The sequence below is a fragment of the Nerophis lumbriciformis genome, linkage group LG15 (genome assembly GCF_033978685.3).
Source record: "Nerophis lumbriciformis linkage group LG15, RoL_Nlum_v2.1, whole genome shotgun sequence".
Classification (NCBI taxonomy): Eukaryota; Metazoa; Chordata; class Actinopteri; order Syngnathiformes; family Syngnathidae; genus Nerophis; species Nerophis lumbriciformis.
Window position 1 is genome coordinate 24,322,501 of NC_084562.2, and position 25,000 is coordinate 24,347,500.

At 37.0% G+C, this 25,000-nt stretch overlaps 1 protein-coding gene across 1 annotated transcript in view; it reads right to left on the minus strand.

The window, feature by feature from the left end:
• Nucleotides 1-25,000, minus strand: part of LOC133615853 (protein diaphanous homolog 3-like) — a 394,852-nt gene that overhangs the window by 242,292 nt on the left and 127,560 nt on the right. The window contains exon 18 of the mRNA XM_061974703.2: nucleotides 19,804-19,918. Coding sequence (XP_061830687.2) covers nucleotides 19,804-19,918 — 115 coding nt within the window. The remainder of the gene's footprint in view (nucleotides 1-19,803; nucleotides 19,919-25,000) is intronic.

Below are 25,000 nucleotides of genomic sequence, written 5' to 3' on the forward strand. Positions count from 1 at the left end.
TCTGGAGCGTTGTCAGCATGTCTGTGATGTGGACGTAATTGTATCTATATTGCAGACATACCTTCGCGGACAACCGTCTACAAAATATTAAGAGGACAGAGTCTCTTTTTAAAAAGAGAAAGTCCAACGAGAGAAACAGCGCCAAGCAAGTGTGACGTCATATTTAGGGACATGGCGAGACAGAAGTTAAGAGTCTTAAATTAACAAAGGCTTAGTGGCCACATGCGTGGACAGCACCTTTTAGCTCTTATTTCCAAAATTGTGTACACTACTGAATTGGAGTTTTATGGCCGCTTATGTGGACACTTATACTGCCATCTGGTGGTGTCAGAAGAGTATAACATACAATGGAATTTGGGGAAAAAAAGTATAAAAATAAGAACTAGCATGTCACTAAACATGAAGTACACGTTTGTTACTTATGGACTAAGTACATCATATCGAAATATGATTCTTAGTTTTTATTTTAATTAGGGTCCAATAAGCCCAAATAGCAAAGAGAAAAGAAAAAAAAACATGTAAACAAACTGCTTGGGCCTTAAGAGGCTAAACAAGAGTACATTGTATTTATTTTTTTTTACACAAAAAGGAGATGCTTGATTTGTTCCTGGTTGTTTTTACTTTTAAAAAAAGTCATTAAAAGTCTGGAAAATCTTGAAAAAATCTCAACAAAGTGCATTGTGCAAAAAGCAGCAGTAATTAAAAACAAGGCCAAATGATTAAAAAAAAATATGGTACCAATAATTCATTTGAACAGATTCGTTTTTTTAATTTTTCGTTTATATCATTTTTTTGGAGCTTTTTTAAAGAAAAAAATATGGCAATTTATGCAAATTATTCTATGATGTCATGGTGACCACGCCTATATCCACGCCCCACATCAACCCTGTGATATTTACTAATATAGTCAATCGTGGCTGCAACTAACGATTATTTTATTAGTCCACGAGTCAGCGATTGTTTCGATTAGTCGACTAGTCAAACCATTATTGGTCAGGATCTGCTGTGCACATTTAGACTTAAAGGTTGAGTTCGCAACTTGATTTCAACTCAGTTTTAAAACATTTTATACAGGTATAACAAAAATGAACATAAGTTACGGAAAACTAATGGTTTCACTTTATTACACAGTGAAAAGTAAATGAAAGTGTGAGATGTCCTGCAAACATAACAATAATTAAAGCTGCAAGCAGCGTTGGTCGGGCCCGCGTATTTGGCAGGTGCTAGTCCTAAGTGTCCCAATACTTTTGTCCAGTTTTAGTCCCAAGTGTCCCAATACTTTTGGCAAGTTGTAGTCCTAAGTGTCCCAATACTTTTGTCAAGTTGTAGTCCTAAGTGTCCCAATACTTTTGTCAAGTTTTCGGCCTAAGTGTCCCAATACTTTTGTCCAGTTTTCGGCCTAAGTGTCCCAATACTTTTGTCCGGTGGTAGTCATAAGTGTCCCAATACTTTTGTTTAGTGTATCTACCTTGTCTGCATTGTGTGGGCACGCTGGTGCTTCCTGCTTTTAAGCAGCCATCTTAAAAAAACAGCAGCGCAGCGGGTCTTTGAAGGGTCATAAAATCAAAACCGGAGCAGGTATTAAAACGCTGTTCTGTTATTTTATACACAAGGGTTCAATCTCTCTCCTGTGTTAGTTTGAAGCCGAAACGACAAACGCGCTCAGAGGAGATAGTTTTTGAAGGAGTGTGTTTTGAAGGGGGAATAGCAAACTTCCTGTTGATTTTTGCTGGGGGTTGTCAATTTATGAAATGTAGGTCTAAGTGAGCCCTACATAGAGGTTTTTGTTTCATGTCTCTCCGACATTCCCAGTGGGAGTTACAGGCAGTTTGTCAGTTTTTTCATCCGAGGAGCAGTTTTGTGTGCGTTTCATTAAAAAATTGCGCTAGAGCACAATTTTGAGATTTGGGGTTAGGTTTTTTTTATTAGATCGCAATTTTTGCCAGTCCTGATGTGTGTGTTCAGTTCGGTGAGTTTTGAAGCATGTTAAGGGGGTCAAATTACAGCTCAAAGAGGCAAAAGTGACTGTTTTTAGTACTTTTTTTGTCTTGAAGGGGGAATTGCCAACTTCCTGTTGATTTTTGCCCGATGATATACAATTATGAAAACTAGGTCTAAGTCAGACCTACATACAGGTTTTTGTTTCATGTCTCTCCGATCTTCCTAGTGGGAGATATAGGCAGTCTAGTTTTTTTTTTTTCCTAGGGGGCGCTAGAGCGCAATTTTGAGTTTTTTTTTTTTTTTTTTTAAAGGTAATTTTCGCAGGTCCTGATGTGTGGGTCAAATATGGTGAGTTTTGAAGCATGTTAAGTGGGTCAAATTACAGTTTAATGTGGCGGCGGAAGAATAAAGAATAAAACCTTACAAATTCAATAGGTCCTTATGTCCCATTGCATAAGGACTCCCCTTGGGAGTCCTTATACAATGGGCCATGCGGGCCCTAATTATACAATGGGCCATGCGGGCCCTAATTAGTTTTACCCAGGACTCTCAGGGTTATTTGGCTGCAATTGGAATAAACATGAACATTCCTGGTGGTCAATCCATAACAATTTTTTTTTAAAGGATTATTCGACAATAACAAATCTTTGTCTATTTATTTCTATAATCGACGTTCTCGATTATGCCGACTAATCGTTTGCAGCCCGAATGCGATGCCCACCGCCCCAAAAATGGTGTGCAGTCAAAGTTAAATTGCAGCATATGAGTTGCAGACAAAATGCAAACGTCGTTAGGTCAAGTTAAAAAAAAATAAAAATGGAAGAATAAACTAACCTTTGGTTTCTTTTCCAAAAGCAAGCATCAAGACAGATCAAGCAGCAATTCAGAAGTTGCAAGAGGAGAGAAAAAAATAGGTTAGATTAGAGAGAGACAGAGCCACAGCGAGCTGGAATGTTGGAGGGTAGATACTGGAAATTCCAGACGATAAGGCGCTACTTTTTTCCTACGCTTTGAACCCTGTGGCTTATTAAACTGCGCAGCTAATTTGTGGATTTTTTTCACGGGACGGGTTCGCTCAATGCGGGTTGAAAATGCACTTCCTGTCTTCATGCCTTAAACTGGAAGTAAAGCGGTCCAAAACGTCTTTGCTCGAATGGATCCTTCATCCATCACTCCAAGCAATGTTTGTAAGTTCTACAATATACCTAAAACAATTCTTACTTACCAAACGCATATTTGTACGTGCTTTCGTAAAGGTAATCAAGCTAGCGTCATTAGCATTAGCTAATATGCTAACGCATTTACGAGTGTCTTTGTTAGTAGTTAACTTAAAATAGCATTATTTTTTGTATTGTTTGCTCTTCTTCCATAGCGTTTCTACACGTACGGATTATTCATTCATCACTCCAAGCAACGTTTGTACGTTTTACAATATAACTAAAACAATTCGTACTTAGTAAACCGTCCCGTGTGCGATGTCTGTAGGAGTGTTTTTTTATGCATATGTGCACTTATAAGCTCAGTTAGCATGAGCTAATATGCAGACTATAAGTCGCTACTTTTTTCCTACGCTTTGAACCCTACGCTTATAAAACGGAACAGCTGATTTGTGGATTTTTCTTCGCTAACGGTCATTATGTTTTGCGTTTAATAGTTTTCATTAAATACGGGACGGGTTCGCTCAATGCAGGTGTTGCGGGTTGAAAATGCACTTCCTGTTTTTATGCCTTAAACTGGAAGTAAAGCAGCCCACAGCGTCTTTGCTCAAAATTATCATTCATCACTCCAAGCAACATTTTACAATATACCTAAAATAATTCTTATATACTAAAACGTGCCGTGTGTTTTCATGCATATTTGTACGTGCTTTCGTAAAGTAATCAAACTAGCGTCATTCGTCGTAACTTACAATGGCATTCTTTTTGTATTGTTTCAGTTTCACAAATTCCTCAGTAAATTCATCAAAACGTCACCGTGGAGTTATTGAGTCTGTTTAGCTGATTGGAGAGCTAGCTTCCACAGTTAGCGGGTCCATGGCGATGGCTTCTGTTTTGTTTGATCATCCGTTTTACTGCCGTGTTACAGACACTGTACAGGTACCGTATTTTTCGGAGTATAATTCGCTCCGGATTATAAATCGCACCGGCCGAAAATACATAATAAAGAAGGAAAAAAACATATAAGTCGCACTGGAGTTTAAGTCGCATTTTTGGGAGAAATTTATTTGATAAAAGCCAACACCAAGAATAGACATTTGAAAGGCAATTTAAAATTAAAGCTGCAAGCAGCGATGGACGGGACCGACTTTGACGGCACATAAAATCCAAACCGGAGCAGTAATTAAAACTCTTTCGTCAAATTTAATCAGAAGGGTTCAATCTCTCTCCTGTGCTAGTTTGAAGCCGACACGACAAACGCGCTCAGAGGAGATAATGTTTGAAAAAAGGTGACCGGTTTTTACAAAACTTTTGTTTTGAAGGGGGAATTGCAAATTTCCTGTTCATTTTTGCTAGGGGTTGTCAAAATATGAAATGTAGGTCTAAGTGAGACCTACATAGAGGTTTTTGTTTCATGTCTCTAAGACATTCCTACTGGAAGTTACATGCAGTTGTGTCTGTGTTTTCTTCCTAGGGGGCGCTAGAGCGTAATTTTGAGTTTTGGGGTTGGTTTTTTTTTATGAATGCACAATTTTTGCCAGTCCTGATGTGTGTATCCAGTTTGGTGAGTTGTGAAGCATGTTAAGGGGGTCAAATTACAGCTCAAAGAGGCAAAAGTGACTGTGTTTACTAAACTTTTGTATTGACCTTGATTCTGTGCGTGGCATAGATTTGCTATGCGCAGAGGACGCTTAAACGGTGCGCAATTGCACAGGCGCGCACCTTAGAGGGAGCGTTGCTCGCACGGCTGCGCTAGCATCACAGCTAACGTTAGCCATGCTGCTACCTCTCTGCTCGGGGAGGACGTATACGTATGTGACGTATGACGTGACAGTATGTGACGTATGTCGTGAGAGTATGTGACGTGTGTAAGAAGGTGCACTTGCTGTCTGTGAGAGGGAGACACAGGAAAGAGTGAGAAGAGCCTGTCGTGTAATGCCAGCAGCTAAAAGCAACTGTGTGAGAATTCATAGACCTGTGGATGTGTTGAAGGTGTGCTGGAAAATGCAGAACGGAAATTAGGGCGCAGCAGAAAAGTGGAATGTATTATTTAAATCGGTGCGTTGGAAAACACGGACCGGAGTTTTTTTTTAAACTGGATCTGGATCGGCATTTTCCCATGCCTTGCCGATACGCAATTTTTGGCAAATATCGGCAGCCGATCCGATCCAAATATCGGATCGGGACATCCCTAATACTGATATATACAGTCGTGGAATCAACACATTATTATGCCTAATTTGGACAACCAGGTATAGTGAGGATAAGGTCCTTTTTAAAAAATAAAATAAAAGATAAATAAATTAAAAACATTTTCTTGAATAAAAAAGAAAGTAAAACAATATAAAAACAGTAATTAATGAGTACAATTAAGTGTTAAAGGTTAATGTGTGCTTACGGACTGTATCCCTTGCAGACTGTATTGATATATATTGATATATAATGTAGGAACCACAATATTAATAACAGAAAGAAACAACCCTTTTGTGTGAATGAGTGTGAATTGAGTTTTGTTGGGTTTGTGTACTAATTAGGGCCCGCATGGCCCATTGCATTATGCAATGGGACATAAGGACCTATTGAATTTCTAAGGTTTTATTATTATTATTATACCGGCCGCCTCTTTGAGCTGCAATTTGACCCACTTAACATGCTTCAAAACTCACCATATTTGACGCATACGTCAGGACCTGCGAAAATTGCCTTTTGATAAAAAAAACGAACAGCAAAACTCAAAATTGCGCTCTAGCGCCCCCTAGGGGAAAAAAAACTAGACTGCCTGTAACTCCCACTAGGAAGGTCGGAGAGACATGAAACAAAAACCTCTATGTAGGTCTGACTTACACCTACCTTTCATAATTGTACATCCTCGGGCAAAAATCAACAGGAAGTTGGCAATTCCCCCTTCAAGACAAAAAAGTACTAAAAACAGTAACTTTTGCCTCTTTGAGCTGTATTTTGACCCCCTTAACATGCTTCAAAACTCACCAAACTGAACACACACATCAGGACTGGCTAAAATTGTGATCTAATGAAAAAACCTAACCCCAAATATAAAAATTGCGCTCTACCGCAATTTTTGAATAAAACGCAGAAAAAACTGCTCCTCGGAAGAAAAAAATGACATAACTGCCTGTAACTCCCACTGGGAAGGTCGGAGAGACATGAAACAAAAACCTCTATGTAGGTCTCACTTAGACCTACATTTCATAAATTGACAACCCCCAGCAAAAATCTACAGGAAGTTTGCTATTCCCCCTTCAAAACAAATTTTTTGTAAAAACCGGTCACCTTCCTTCAAAAACGAACTCCTCTGAAACTAACACAGGAGAGAGATTGAACCCTTGTGATTACAATGACAGTAGCGCTTTTTTTTCTAACTGCTCCGGTTTTGATTTTATGACCCTTCAAAGACCCGCTGTGCTGATGCTGCTGCGCTGCTGTTTTTTTAAGATGGCTGCTTAAAAGCAGGAAGCACCAACGTGCCCACACAATGCAGACAAGGTAGGTACACTAGACAAAAGTCTTGGGACACTTCAGACTAAAAGTAGACAAAAGTATTGGGACACTTATGACTATCACTGGACAAACTTATTGGGACAGTTAGGACTAGCACCTGCCAAATACGCGGGCCCGACCAACGCTGCTTGCAGCTTTAATTGTAAGTGTATCTTGTGTTTTTTATGTTGATTTAATAAAAAAAATTAAATTAAATAAAAATTTAAAAAAAACATACGATAATAAAAAAAATGATACCGATAATTTCCGATATTACATTTTAAAGCATTTAACGGCCGATAATATCCGCAGGCCGATATTATCGGACCTCTCTAGTTACACTGCAGTACGTGTACGGAATGAAGACGAACTGTCTAAGTCAACAACAGTCAGGGGTGCAATGTCACAAAAGATGTGGATGAAAATTTGATGAGGAAAAAACTGTTTCATACGGTGTCACATTAAATGTTTAATGCTGATCCAGATGTCGTCCTTAAATGAGATGGCAACATGGCCGTGATAATAAGACTCACGGAGACACACCGGCAGCGAGCGTCTAACAGCTGGATGGATCAGTCCCGCTGTACTTACAACCCCCGGTGGGACGGGCAAGGAAACAAGTAAGATGGCCTACAAACCATCTGGAGGATCTAAACTACTTTAGCTGTAAAATTTGTGAGCAGCATTAAGTATTAGTAAGTTTTGATGTTTTTTTAGCACTTCTTCCTACTCGTGACATGGCAAAGGTTAAGTTAAAGTAGCAATGATTGTCACACACACACACACACTAGGTGTGGCGAAATTATTCTCTGCATTTGACCCATCACCCTTGATCACCCCCTGGGAGGTGAGGGGAGCAGTGGGCAGCAGCGGTGGCCACGCCCGGGAATCATTTTTGGTGATTTAACCCCCAATTCCAACCCTTGATGCCGAGTGCCAAGCAGGGAGGTAATGGCTCCCATTTTTATAGTCTTTGGTATGACTCGGCCGGGGTTTGAACTCACGACCTACCCATCTCAGGGCGGACACTCTAACCCAGGGGTGCTCATTACGTCTATCGCGAGCTACCGGTCGATTTCGGAGGGTGTGTCAGTCGATCACCAGCCAGGCATTTAAAAAATAGTCCTAAAAATGAGCGATCATAAATCTTCACTGTGACGTCACTTTCGTCACTTGATTGACATTCTTTGTCTTCTGAGATGACGCTGGCTGCTGCCAGCTCATTAAAATGACCGACTGGAAGGCGAGAAACACTTTATTTCAACGGACTCTGGCGCCGTACCTGTCGTCAAAACTCCAAAGACCGACTGCACAGTTGCACAGTTGCGCTAACAAAACAAGAGTCTCAGAAAGCTGGCGTGCACAAGCTAGCAAGCTACGGAGTTTGCCGACAATGTATTTCTTGTAAAGTGTATACAAAGGAGTACGGAAGCTGGACAAATAAAATGCCAAAAACCAACCACTTTCATGTGGTATTGGACAGAAAGGAGGACTTTTTTTCTCCTCCATTCGAAAATGCGGACGTTATCAGCACCACTGTCTGATTCCAATCAATGCAAGTCATCAGAATCAGGTAATACACCAACTTATATTCTTGTCTTCATGAAAGAAAGGAATCTATATGTGTTAAACATGCTTGTATTATCTTTAAACACCTTTAACTTGTTAACAATATTAACTATATGTGTTAATAAACATGCTTGCATTATCTTTAAACACCTTTAACTTATTAACAATATTAACTATATGTGTTAAACATGCTTGCATTATCTTTAAACACCTTAACTTGTTAACAATATTAACTATATGTGTTAATAAACATGCTTGCATTATCTTTAAACACCTTTAACTTGTTAACAATATTAACTATATGTATTAAACATGCTTGCATTATCTTTAAACACCTTTAACTTGTTAACAATATTAACTATACGTGTTAAACATGCCTGTATTATCTTTAAACACCTTTAACTTATTAACAATATTAACTATATGTGTTAAACATGCCTGTATTATCTTTAAACACCTTAACTTGTTAACAATATTAACTATATGTATTAAACATGCTTGTATTATCATTAAACACCTTCAACTTGTTAACAATATTAACTATATGTATTAAACATGCTTGCATTATCTTTAAACACCTTAACTTGTTAACAATATTAACTATATGTATTAAACATGCTTGCATTATCTTTAAACACCTTTAACTTGTTAACAATATTAACTATATGTATTAAACATGCTTGTATTATCTTTAAACACCTTTTAACTTGTTAACAATATTAACTATATGTATTAAACATGCTTGCATTATCTTTAAACACCTTTAACGTGTTAACAATATTAACTATATGTATTAAACATACTTGTATTATCATTAAACACCTTTAATTTATTAACAATATTAACTATATGTGTTAAACATGATTGCATTATCATTAAACACCTTTAATGTATTAACAATATTAACTATATGTGTTAAACATGCTTGCATTATCATTAAACACCTTCAACTTGTTAACAAAAACATATATTTCATAAATAAGTAAATATAAATTATATATATGAATGAGGTAGATCCCCACGACTTGATCAATTGAAAAGTAGCTCGCCTGCAGAAAAAGTGTGAGCACCCCTGCTCTAACCACTAGGTCGGGGGTCGGCAACCCGCGGCTCTCGAGCCGCATGCGGATCTTTAGTGCCATCCTAGTGGCTCTCTGGGGCATTTTTAAAAAAGGATTGAAAATGGAAAAAGATGGTGGGAAAATATTGTTTTGCTTTAGTATGAGGACAAACATGACACAAACCGTCCTAATTGTTAGAACTACCAATGTTTAATATGTTTGTGTGTACGCTTCACTGACGAGACTATTTGGTGAACATCCTTTTGTCCTACTAATTTCGTCAGTCCTTGAACTCACCATAGTGTGGACTGTGACGCAACAGTTTGTTTACATGTAAATTCTTCCACTCCTCAATTTGTCTCACTTTGTCCACCAAAAGTTTTATGCTGTGCATGAAGGCACAACGGTGCGCTTTGTTGATGTTATTGACTTGCTGGAGTGCAAATCAGGCATATTTGGTCAGTGCGTGACTCCAAGCTAATCCATGCTAACATTTAGGCTAGCTGTATGTACACATTGCATCATTATGCCTCATTTGTAAGTATATTTGAGCTCATTTAATATCCTTTACTTGTATCCTCTTTGTATATAATTTAGTTTTGCCTGTCTCATGACACATGGCACACATTTGTGTGCCATGTTGTTCCAGACCACAGCAAACATTACTTAGCTTGCCAAAGATTGTAATAAATCTATTAAGAGAAGACAGCCTTCCGTTTCCTTTAACTTGGACACACACATTTACACCTTTGGCCATTAAAAGCCAATAATTTCCAGGAGTTGTCTCACCTTCTGAGTAGCCTCTGATTTACTAATGTTTTTTAATGTTGTAAAAATGTGTAGAATAAATATTAAATTTCAACATTTCTGTCAACGAACATTTGTGTCAGGCTGCAACATAGTCATTTTGATAGTAGGCTATTATAGCTAATATAGACACTTATATCATGTGTGTCCTCCATTATAAGACTTATGTAAGAATTTTTGATAGTAGGCTAGTATAGGCACTTACATCATTATAACACATATATAAGACTTTTAAAGTAATTTTGATAGTAGGCTATTATAGCTAATATAGACACTTACATCATGTGTGGCCTTCATTATAACACTTATATATGACTTTTAATTTTTTGCGGCTCCAGACAGATTAGTTTTTAGTATTTTTGGTCCAATATGGCTCTTTCAACATTTTGGGTTGCCAGGCATGCGTACAATTCCCAACTGAATGGAGAAGGTCTCCGAAATTCTAATGGAGTTTCATGAATTTGAATTGAGGTTGCAAACAGGAAGTGGAATCGCAGTCGAAATTGAGATTGAAAGAAGTAGAAATGACATTCCAATGAATAATGTTGGTGTATTTCATAATTAGTGGTGATTGCTCACAGACTGCAAGGGAAGTTCAGCGTTTCTTTTTTTTTTTTTTTTTTTATTAATTTTTTTTTAAGTGGCCAAAAATGTACTTTAGTGTTTACATTTCACTAATTAAATACTGTATTTTCAGGACTATAAGGCGCACTTAAAATCCTTTAATTTTATCAAAACTCGACAGTGCGCCTAATGTAAGGAATAAGTTGTGTTTTGCTTACCGACCTCAAAGCTATTTTATTCGGTATATGGTGTAATCATAAGTGTGACCAGTAGATGGCAGTCACACATAAGAGATACGTGTACCGTATTTTCCGCACTATTAGCCGCACCTAAAAACCACAAATTTACTCAAAAGTTGACAGTGTGGCTTATAGCCCGGTGCGCTTTATATATGGATTAATATTACGATTCATTTTCATAAAGTTTCGGTCTCGCAACTACGGTAAACAGCCGCCATCTTTTTTCCCCGTAGAAGAGGAAGTGCTTCTTCTTCTACGCAAGCAACCGCCAAGGTAAGCACCCGCCCCCATAGAACAGGAAGCGCTTCTTCTTCTACTGTAAGCAACCACCCGCCCGCGTAGAAGAAGAAGAAGAAGCGCGCGGATATTACGTTTCATTTCCTTTGTGTGTTTACATCTGTAAAGACCACAAAATGGCTCCTACTAAGCGACAGGGATCCGGTTCATGAAAAGACGCAATCTCTCCATCCGCACACGGACTACTATTTCACAGCAACTGCCTAAAGACTTTCAAGAAAAGCTGGCTACTTTCCGTGCATATTGTAAAAACAAGATAGCTGAAAAAAAGATCCGGCCAGAGAACATTATCAACATGGACGAGGTTCCACTGACTTTTGATATTCCTGTGAACCGCACTGTGGATACAACGGGAGCACGTACGGTGAATATTCGCACCACAGGGAATGAGAAGTCATCCTTCACTGTGGTTCTAGCTTGCCATGCTAATGGCCAGAAACTTCCACCCATGGTGATATTCAAAAGGAAGACCTTGCCAAAAGAGACCTTTCCAGCCGGCGTCATCATAAAAGCTAACTCGAAGGGATGGATGGATGAAGAAGAAAAAGAAAAAGATGAGCGAGTGGTTAAGGTAAATTTACGCGAAGAGGTCGGGTAGGCTTTTTTCACGCAGCTCCGTCCATGTTGATATACGACTCCATGTGCGCCCACATCACGCTGGTTTTTAATATATTATTAAAGTTTGACTGACCTATCTGACTGTTTTTTTGACATTCCTTTAGCGCAGTTAGATGCGGCTTATAACACGGGGCGTCTTATATGTGGACAAAGTTTTGAAATATGCCGTTCATTGAAGGCGCGGCTTATAACCCAGGGCGCCTTATGGTGCGGAAAATACGGTAGACTAGAGATGTCCGATAATGGCTTTTTTGCCGATATCCGATATTGTCCAACTCTTAATTACTGATACCGATATCAACCGATACCGATATATACAGTGGTGGAATTAACACATTATTATGCCTAATTTTGTTGTGATGCCAGGCTGGATGCATTAAACAATGTAACAAGGTTTTCCAAAATAAATTAACTCAAGTTATGGAAAAAAAAAATGCCAACATGGCACTGCCATATTTATTATTGAAGTCACAAAGTGCATTATTTTTTTTTAACATGTCTCAAGACAGCAGCTCGGAATTTGGGACATGCTCTCCCTGAGAGAGCATGAGGCGGTTGAGGTGGGCGGGGTTGAGGTGTGGGTGGGTAGGGGGTAGCGGGGGGTGTATATTGTAGCGTCCCGGAAGAGTTAGTGCTGCAAGGGGTTCTGGGTATTTGTTCTGTTGCGTTTATGTTGTGTTACGGTGCGGATGTTCTCCCGAAATGTGCTTGTCATTCTTGTTTGGTGTGGGTTCACAGTGTGGCGCATATTTGTAACAGTGTTAAAGTTGTTTATACGGGGACCCTCAGTGTGACCTGTATGGCTGTTGACCAAGTATGAGTGCATTCACTCGTGTGTATGAAAAGCCGTAGATATTATGTGACTGGGCCGGCACGCAAAGGCAGTGCCTTTAAGGTTTATTGGCGCTCTGTACTTCAGCGGAGTTTTAAAAAGTCATAAATGTTACATTTTTTAAAACCGATACCGATAATTTCTGATATTACATTTTAAAGTATTTATCGGCCGATAATATCGGCAGTCCGGTATTATCAGACATCCCTAGTGTAGACTGCAATATGACACAAGTAAACAACACCAACATTTTATATGTTCCATTGAAAATATAGAACATTACACACGGCGCTCAAAAATCTATCAAAATGTTTTAGACGGACTTTGGTAAGCTATGAAGCCACACCGCTTGATGGATTGTACTGTGCTTCAACATAGGAGTATTATTATGGTGTGTGTATAAGGTAAGACATATTACCTGGCGTTTTGTTTCGCAATATTATGCAAAAGCAACTGTTCTTACCTTCTGGTACCTGCTGATCTATATTTGGGATCTGCATAAGTCCTGAAAATGTGCACGCGTCCGACGCCGCGGTCGATAAGCTTCTTCTTTTTTCTCTATCTTCTTGTTATGGAACATTCATCCTCCTGTTACCATTTCTAATATAAAGTAGTGTAAAGTTCTTACTTATATCTGTCAGTAAACTCGATTTTTTTTAGGGCCCGCATGGCCCATTGCATAAGGACTCCCACTTAACATGCTTCAAAACTCACCATATTTGACCCACACATCAGGACCTGCGAAAATTGTCTTTTAATAAAAAAAACCGAACCCCAAAACTCAAAATTGCGCTCTAGCGCCCCCTAGGAAAAAAAAAAATAGACTGCCTGTAACTCCCACTAGGAAGGTTGGAGAGACATGAAACAAAAACCTCTATGTAGGTCTGACTTAGACCTAGTTTTCATAATTGTATATCCTCGGGCAAAAATCAACAAGAAGTTGGCAATTCCCCCTTCACTTTTGCCTTTTTGAGCTGTAATTTGACCCCCTTAACACGCTTCAAAACTCACCAAACTGAACGCACACATCAGGACTGGCAAAAATTGTGATCTAATAAAAAAAACCTTCCATCCATCCATCCATTTTCTACCGCTTATTCCCTTTGGGGTCGCGGGGGGCGCTGGAGCCTATCTCAGCTACAATCGGGCGGAAGGCGGGGTACACCCTGGACAAGTCGCCACCTCATCGCAGGGCCAACACAGATAGACAGACAACATTCACACTCACATAAAAAACCTAACCCCAAATTTAAAAATTGCGCTCTAGAGCAATTTTTGAATAAAACGGAGAAAAAACTGCTCCTCGGAAGAAAAAAATGACAAAACTGCCTGTAACTCCCACTGGAAAGGTCGGAGAGACATGAAACAAAATCCTCTCCGTAGGTCTCACTTAGACCTACATTTCATAAATTGACAACCCCCAGCAAAAATCTACAAGAAGCTTGCTATTCCCCCTTCAACACAACATTTTTGTAAAAACCGGTCACCTTTCTTCAAACATTATCTCCTCTGAGCGTGTTTGTTGTTTCGGCTTCAAACTAACACAGGAGAGAGATTGAACCCTTTTGATTAAAAGTTATCGAAAGAGTTTTAATACCGGCTCCGGTTTTGATTTTATGACCCTTCAAAGAGCCGCTGCGCTGATGCTGCTGTTTTTTCAAGAAGGCTGCTTAAAATCAGGAAGCACCAGCGTGCCCACACAATGCAGACAAGGTAGGTACACTACACAAAAGTATTGGGACAATTCGGACTAAAAGTAGACAAAAGTATTGGGACACTTATGACGAAAACTGAACAAAAGTATTGGGACACTTAGGACTACCACCTGCCAAATATGCGGGCCCGACCAATGCTGCTTGCAGCTTTAATTAGGGCCCGCATGGCCCAATGCATAAGGACTCCCACAGGGAGTCCTTATGCATTGGGACATAAGGACCTATTGAATTTGTAAGGTTTTATTCTTTCTTTATTATTATTCTTCCGCCGCCTCTTTGAGCACTAATTTGACCCACTTAACATGCTTCAAAACTCACCATATTTGACCCACACATCAGGACCTGCGAAAATTGTCTTTTAATAAAAAAAAAAAACCCCAAAACTCAAAATTGCGCTCTAGCGCCCCCTAGGAAAAAAAATAACTAGACTGCCTGTAACTCCCACTAGGAAGGTCGGAGAGACATGAAACAAAAACCTCTATGTAGGTCTGACTTAGACCTAGTTTTCATAATCGTATATCCTCGGGCAAAAATCAACAAGAAGTTGGCAATTCCCCCTTCAAGACAAAAAAAAGTACTAAAAACAGTCACTTTTGCCTTTTTGAGCTGTAATTTGACCCCCTTAACACGCTTCAAAACTCACCAAACTGAACGCACACATCAGGACTGGCAAAAATGGTGATCTTTAAAAAACCTAACCCCAAATTTAAAAATTGCGCTCTAGAGCAATTTTTGAATAAAACGGAGAAAAAACTGCTCCTCGGAAGAAAAAAATGACAAAACTGCCTGTAACTCCCACTGGGAAGGTCGGACAGACATGAAACAAAATCCTCTCCGTAGGTCTCACTTAGACCTACATTTCATAAATTGACAACCCCCAGCAAAAATCTACAAGAAGCTTGCTATTCCCCCTTCAACACAACATTTCTGTAAAAACCGGTCACCTTTCTTCAAACATTATCTCCTCTGAGCGTGTTTGTTGTTTCGGCTTCAAACTAACACAGGAGAGAGATTGAACCCTTTTGATTAAAAGTTATCGAAAGAGTTTTAATACCGGCTCCGGTTTTGATTTTATGACCCTTCAAAGAGCCGCTGCGCTGATGCTGCTGTTTTTTTTCAAGAAGGCTGCTTAAAAGCAGGAAGCACCAGCGTGCCCACACAATGCAGACAAGGTAGGTACACTACACAAAAGTATTGGGACAATTCGGAATAAAAGTAGACAAAAGTATTGGGACACTTATGACGAAAACTGAACAAAAGTATTGGGACACTTAGGACTACCACCTGCCAAATATGCGGGCCCGACCAATGCTGCTTGCAGCTTTAATTAGGGACCGAATGTCCCTTTGGGACACAGGAACCTATTGTATTTTGTGCGTTTTATTCTTTCTTTCTTTATTATTATACCACCGCATCTTTCAGCTGTAATTTGACCCCCTTAGCATGCTTCAAAACTCACCATATTTGACACACACATCAGGACTGGCAAAAATTGCAATCTAATTAAAAAAAAAAAAAAAAAAAAAAAAAAAAAACTCTAAATTGCGCTCTAGCGCCCCCTAGGAAAAAACACCGACAAAACTGCCTGTAACTTCCAGTAGGAATGTCGTAGAGACATGAAACAAAAACCTCTATGTAGGTCTCACTTAGACCTAGATTTCATACACTAACATCTTTCAGCAAAAATCAACAGGAAGTTTGCAATTGCCCCTTCAAAACAAAAGTTTAGTAAAAAACAGTCACTTTTGCCTCTTTGAGCTGTAATTTGACCCCCTTAACATGCTTCAAAACTCACCAAACTGGACACACACATCAGGACTGGCAAAAATTGCGCTCTCATAAAAAACCCAACCCCAAAACTCAAAATTGCGCTCTAGCGCCCCCTAGGAAGAAAACACAGACACAACTGCTCCAAGAAAGAAAACACAGACAAAACTGCCTGTAACTTCCACTAGGAATGTCGTAGAGACATGAAACAAAACCCTTTATGTAGGTCTCACTTAGACCTACATTTCACATATTGACAACCCCCAGCATAAATCAACATGAAGTTTGCAATTCCCCCTTCAAAACAAAAGTTTTGTAAAAACCGGTCACCTTTTTTCAAACTGTATCTCCTCTGAGCGCGTTTGTCGTGTCGGCTTCAAACTAGCACAGGAGAGAGATTGGACCCTTCTGATTAAAAGTTGATGAAAGAGTTTTAATTACTGCTCCGGTTTGGATTTTATGTGCCGTCAAAGTCGGTCCCGTCCATCGCTGCTTGCAGCTTTAATTTATATTTATTTTTTAAATCTTCTGCAACAAATAACTCAAATATATCGTCCGGGCCTAACAAAACGCATTGGCGGTTTTATTTTTTTGCATTTAAATGCACTTTTTGAGTTGCCTGTGTCTGACATGAACTGAATGTTGACTGTATTGAAAAAGAGATCAACTGATGTGCACTAATTTAAAAATGTATGCGCCTCAGACGTGTCAAGAGCTCTTCGACTGCCATTTATTGCACGTGTTGATGTTATCAGACGCAATGACAATTTTCATTTCAAAGAGTAAAAGACTTTTCTTACGACTACTTCTCTGCACTTTTTAAAGCATTTTGAAATGTGTCGCATCACTTGAAACTCCTACTTTGTTTACTTGCAGCTCTTCTCTTGTCTTACTATGCACCTTTTAGAGAGGCTGTGTCTGATGTAACCACATAAACACGTTGCTTCTTTTTGATGACTTTTCATTGATGTGTTATTTGTCATTACCTTCTGATCGTCTGAAATTAAATGTCTGATCTTGCATGGAAAACTTCCCTGTGTTTCAGTATTATTTTACCTCTAAATGAAATTGCATGATTTAAAATGCTGTCACTGTGTAGATGGGTTTGAGGGGACAGGGAAGGGCGGCGAGAGAGAAAAGGTGTACGGTTGACAGGTAGATCACACCTGGATGAATAATGCAGCTGAGTCGGTGACGAGACACCAAAAGAAAACACACCATGTGAATAAATCATCACAGCCGAGACTAATAACAGACATAAAGAGAGGATTGCTTTTACAAGAACTCCTCCATTTTTACAGCCTTACTATTGTGTTAGTAGTATTATATCTTGAAATATATTATTATTAACTACCAAGAATTAGATCATCGTTTTAAATTTAACACACAATACTACCGGGACTGCATTTTGAAGATTCCTAGCGCCAACACTGTAAATACTTACACACATATATATATATATATATATATATATATATATATATATATATATATATATATGTATATATATATATATATATATATATATACATACATATATATATATACATACATATATGTATACATATACATACATACATATATATATACATACATATATATATATATATATATATATATACATACATACATACATATATATATATATATACATATATATATATATATATATATATATATATATATATATATATAATACAGATACATATAAATATATACATAAATAAATATAAACATATAAATATATACACGTATAAACAAATATATACACGTAAATATATACACATATATGCACAAATATATAGGTATATACACATATACATATATAGATATATACACATATATACATATAGGTATATACACATATATATATATATATACATATAAATATATATATATATATATATATATATATATATATATATATAATACAGATACATATATACATATAAATATATACATATATAAATATAAACATATAAATATATACACGTATAAACAAATATATACACGTAAATATATACACATATATACATATAAATATATAGGTATATATACACATATATACATAAGAATATATAGGTATATACACAAATATATAGGTATATACACATATATATATAGATATATACACATATATACACATAAATATATAGGTATATACACATACATACATATAAATATATAGGTACATACACATATATACATATAGATATATTGGTATATACACATAAATATATAGGTATATAGAAAGTACATACACATAAATATATAGGTATAGCCACGTATATACATATAAATATACAGGTATATCCACATATATACATATAAATATATACGTATATCCACATATATATGTATATCCACGTGTATACATATAAATGTATATGTATATCCACGTATATACATATACATATATACATATAAATATATACGTATATACACGTATATACATATAAATATATACGTATATACATATAAATATATACGTATATACATATAAATATATACGTATATACACGTATATACACTTATTTACATATAAATATGTATATACACGTATATACATATAAATATATACGTATATACACATATATACATATAAATATATACGTATATACACGTATATACATATAAATATATACACATATATACATATAAATATATACATGTGTATACATATAAATATATACACGTATATACATATAAATATATACACGTACAGTATATACACAAATATATACACGTATATACGTATACATGTATATACATATAAATATATACGTATATACATATAAATATATACGTATATACATATAAATATATACGTATATACACGTATATACACTTATTTACATATAAATATGTATATACACGTATATACATATAAATATATACGTATATACACGTATATACATATAAATATATACACATATATACATATAAATATATACATGTGTATACATATAAATATATACACGTATATACATATAAATATATACACGTACAGTATATACACAAATATATACACGTATATACGTATACATGTATATACATTTAATATAGAGATATATATGCGTATATACATATAAATATAGAGATTAATTAAAGTACCAATGATTGTCACACACACACTAGGTGTGGTGAAATTTGTCCTCTGCATTTGACCCATCCCTTTGTTCATCCCCTGGGAGGTGAGGGGAGCAGTGGGCAGCAGCGGTGCCGCGCCCGGGAATCATTTTTGGTGAGTTATATATATATATATATATATATATGCATATATACATATAAGTATAGAGATATATATACGCGTATATACATATAAATATATACATACATACAGTATATACATGCACACACATCTCAACACGTTTGTCTTTGCCATACCGTTTTTACCATCATGAAATACAATCGAAGACAACACACGCACACACGCACACACGCACGCACACACACACACACACACACACACACACACACACACACACAGATGCCTCAGTCTAATTTTAGGCTGCTAAAGAAATGGTCGCTGATGAATCAATGGAAACATGTATAGGCAGGAAATAATTCCATAAAAATAGAAGTCTTCTGACAGACCCTTGAAAAGCAGTATTTTTAGTTGGAAGACCAAATGAAGACATGCAAAGCCGTGGTTCCACACCCAAATGACGAATCACGTCGTACGGACGTTTGCGCTCTGGCACCATTATAAACCAAGGAACAAGACAAATGTCCTACCTGCTCTGTGCGAACCGAAGGCGAGGGCGACTCTGCTGAGCAAACCAGGCCTTGCATATTGGTTGTCATCAGCCTGCACCCAGAAGCAGCCCTCTGACATTTCCTGAGGATGTATCTGTGCACAAGACATTTTCCTGTTTGTCTCCACTTCACCGTGTGCTGGACCTAACAAGCTGGACTATGGAGGCAAATGTCAACACGTGTGCTTTATTCAAATCAGTTCATTCCACGACGAGAAAACAATCGTTGGACAAACATACCTTCGTCCTTATGCAGCTTTGCACCAGCAACAACACTGTATATATATATATATAGTACACGTACTTAGGGATGATGTTTGATAAGAAATTATCGAGTTCGAGCCCATTATCGAATCCTCTTATCGAACCGATTCCTTATCGATTCTCTTATCTTGTATATGGAAAAAAACACAATATTTGGTTTAACAAAAGCTCACTTTTATTTTATAAGAAAAATAAATAAATAAATATTGACTGTTACCCCCCTAAAAAAAAAAAAAAAAAAAAATATTGACTGTTGTTACCCAAAGTATGTTAAGTGGGATTTTTCTGAAAAACAAATATATACAGTACAGTGTTTCCCACAGGACAGGCATCTATTTGTGGTGGTGTGGTCGGGGTGCGGGGGGTGACGGCGGCAGCGGCGATGACCAAGAAGAACGCGGAGTTGGAATATAAGTACAACACTTTATGTACATATTTAGCTCATTAAAATTACCGACAGGAAGGCGAGAAACACTTTATTTCAACAGACTCTGGCGCCGTACCTGTCGTCAAAACTCCAAAGACCGACTGCACAGTTGCGCTAACAAAATAAGAGTCTCAGAAAGCTGGCGTGCACAAGCTAGCAAGCTGCGGAGTTTGCCGACAATGTATTTCTTGTAAAGTGTATACAAAGGAGTACAGAAACTGGACAAATAAGATGCCAAAAACCAACCACTTTCATGTGGTATTGGACAGAAAGGAGGACTTTTTTTCTCCTCCATTCGAAAATGCGGACGTTATCAGCACCACTGTCTGATTCCTATCAATGCAAGTCATCACAATCAGGTAATACACCAACTTATATTCTTGTCTTCATGAAAGAAAGGAATCTATATGTGTTAAACATGCTTGTATTATTTTTAAACACCTTTAACTTGTTAACAATATTAACTATATGTGTTAAACATGCTTGTATTGTCATTAAACACCTTTAACTTGTTAACAATATTAACTATATGTATTAAACATACTTGTATTATCATTAAACACCTTTAACTTGTTAACAATATTAACTATATGTATTAAACATACTTGTATTATCATTAAACACCTTTAATTTATTAACAATATTAACTATATGTGTTAAACATGCTTGCATTATCATTAAACATCTTTAACTGGTTAACAAAAACATATATTTCATAAATAAGTAAATATAAATTATATATATGAATGAGGTAGATCCCCACGACTTGATCAATTGAAAAGTAGCTCGCCTGCAGAAAAAGTGTGAGCACCCCTGAGTTACACCCATCTGAACAGGTCAGCCACCTGTTTAAAGCCTGATCACAGTTGAAATCTTGAAATGAAGGGCCTTTAATGGCCAAAACATTAACCTAAACAACATTTTAACAGCTGGTTGGCTCAGATTTTATTCTTTTCATTGCATTCACATGCTACAGTGGACAATTTAGCTTAATTATTAATGCAGTATCTGAAGCACCGTCTCCACGTGTGTTTATTGACAACAGGGTTATAACCTGGACACGTTAGCTCGTCGGTATTGTAACACGTGACGTGACAACAGCGGCGGTGTTAATGAAGCAGCGTCAGGCTGCTCACCGTCAGTGAAACGCTCGGTGAAATCGCGGATTAACGTTAAATATATGACGAGCCGCGAGCGATGCAGCTATAACTTATCTACCTACAACCTATATTACCCTCGTATTTTGATCTGGTCGGTCCGTTCTTTTACTCCGCCGTCTTCTTCTTCTTCTTCTTCTTCTGGCCCACCAGGTGAATTAAGTGCTATTGGCGGAGTTAGTAGGCCACCGCCACCTACTGCACCGGAGTTGTAACTACAAGGTACATTCACAGACAGAGTCCCATTGCTTTTATGAGCGGTTGAGCGAGTCAAAAGCCGAAAAATCCATTTGTGGCGGACGTAATTCTTTCGTGGCGGGCCGCCACAAATAAATGAATGTGTGGGAAACACTGCAGTAACACAAAAACAACCTGTTTCTGTGATCACTATAGGTGTATACATAATAATATAATGTTAAATAAAATCAGTCCTTTGGGCACAAAACTGAAAATAATACAGCTCTCCAAAAAGTGCACTTCTGCTGCTATTGGAACATACTAACTACACACACAGGCAGACAGCTAACACACAATCCAAGACGTCTAATAAAAGTTCCAAAGCAGATTAATCCATTTAGGCTCTTTATTGTTGTTGATCTTGCTTTGTCTTTTCCTATCTTTACTTTTGTCTTGCACTAGACTGTTATTTTTTTTTTTTTTTCAAACTGAAATACACACAATGACAAATGTATAAGCTATGTGATTCAATGAACATACTGAAATGTAATACACAATATGTAAATATTAGCTTCACACAAATATACAGTACTATCATCAAACAAATACTTCTGAGTGTTGAAACTATTTCCATGGTGGAAATACACTACTGGCAGCCATTTTTAGTCCTCAAAACTGCACAAAAATCGTTTTTCAATAAACATCTTAGTATCAAATGTAACCACTTTCCACCTTAATATTGAGTTATATAAACAAGTTAAACAGTTTACTTACAGATTTATCTTTTCCAAGGCTTGTAAGAGCTAACACAACTTGTCTACTTCTCAATTGTCTCATTAACTTAACTGACGTCGCCAACCCGGAAGTGCCCAAACTAATGACGTGTAGTATTTTCATATCGCCACAAGGTGTCAGTAAGAGTCTACAATCAAATGGGCATAACATTGCCGTCCCACAGGGCATTTCCTGTGGGAAGGGATTCGTTCCCAGGGATTCGAATAAAGAACCAACTCTTTTTCTTTACTATAGTGGCCTTGATAATGGGAACCGGTTCTCAAAAAGAGATTTTGAGTCCATGGAATCGGTTCTTTTCTTATCGAACAACCGGGAGAACCGGTTTCGAACATCATCCCTACACGTACTACTACTGGTACTAGGGTTACATCTAGTGGTACGTCAAATAATCACTTGATTAAATTATAGTTTTTACTTTCCTATATTCACACTCAGTGTTACTGTTCAAACCGTGTGTAATGTTACGGTGTCCAAAAAAAAAGGTGAATGTTAAATAAAACCTCTGCTTTGTTTTTAATGAATGCCTAAGCCTACTATGCTACTGTATTTTGATGTCATTATGGTGGTACTTGGAGAGCCAGGTGTTTTCTGACGTGGTAGTACATGGTGACAAAAGATTGACAACCACTGGTATACTCCTTTCATATAGGAAATAAACAAATAATTAGTAAGTTACAGTGATTTCATGCAAAAAAGCTTGTGAATGAGCCTTCGAGCTGTCCATAGCGTTTCTACTCGTGTAAGTTTTACAATATAACTAAAACAATTCATACAAACTAAACTGTCCCATTTGTGGTATATGTAGGAGTGTTTTTATGCATATTTGTACGCGCTATCGTAATGTAATCAAGCTAGCGTCATCGGCATTAGCTAATATGCTAACGCTTAGGCCTACTACGCTACTAAATTTTGATGTCATTATGGTGGTACTTGGAGAGCCAGGTGTTTTCTGAAGTAGTACCTGGTGACAAAATATTGATACCTTTTAGATAATGCTGTTCAGTGCAGAGCATCAATGAAAACAAAGAATTAGTAGGTTACAAAGGGACAAGCAGTAGGAAAATGGATGGATGGATGGATGGACAATGATTTCATGCGAGAATGCATTTTTGTTACACCAGAAGCTTGTGAATGAGCGTTCTAGCTGTCCATAGCGTTTCTACTCGTATGGATTCTTCAATCATCACACCGAACAACGTTTGTAGGTTTTACAATAGAACTAAAACAATTCATACAAATCAAACCATCCCATATGTGATGGCTGTAGGAGTGTTTTCATGCGCTAATAATAATAATAATAATAATAATAATAATAATAATAATAATAGATTTTATTTGTAAAAAGCACTTTACATTGAGTAAACAACCTCAAAAGGCTACAGTGTATTAAGATAATAAAGATAAAAAGATAATAAAAAAATAATAAAAATAGAACAGCCAAATAGCTAGAACTAGTATGCATACATCTAAAAAAAAAAAAAATAATAATAATAATAGATTTTATTTGTAAAAAGCACTTTACATTGAGTAAACAACCTCAAAAGGCTACAGTGTATTAAGATAATAAAGATAAAAAGATAATAAAAAAATAATAAAAATAGAACAGCCAAATAGCTAGAACTAGTATGCATACACCTAAAAAAAAAAAGGCTTTTTTAAAAAGAAGGGTTTTTAAGCCTTTTTTAAAAGCATCCACAGTCTGTGGTGCCCTCAGGTGGTCAGGGAGAGTGTTCCACAGACTGGGAGCGCTATCATAACATAATCAAGCTGGCGTCATCAGCATTAGATCACAAGCTAACACGTTTACGAGTGTCTGTGTTAGTATTATTGTTGTATTGTTTCAGCACCGTAAAGTCACCGAAATGTCACTGTGGAGTTATCTAGTCTGTTTCGCTGAGTGACGAGCCAGCATCCGCAGCTAGCGGGTCCACGACGATGACTTCTGTTTTGTTCGATCAGCCGTTGTACTGCCTTGTTACAGACACCGTTTGGAAACAATTAAGGTATAAATAAATAGATAAAATAAATAAAATAAATAAAATAAATAAAATAAATAAAATAAATAAATACAAAAATATAAATAAATTATAAATAAATAGATAAAAAGGTATAAATAAATAAATAAGGTATAAATAAAGATTTGCATATCTTAATTGTTCATAAAGTCCCTTTAAAATCTTCAATGCACTGAGACTGTAGTCCATCCATCCATTTTCTACCGCTTGTCCTTAAAGTATGTAAATAAATATTTGCATATTTTAATCGTTCATAAAGTCATACCACGATCCCTTTAAAATCTTCGATGCACCGAGACTGTAGTAAGAACCACAAATCGGCGAGGGGAAGACTGTACTTTA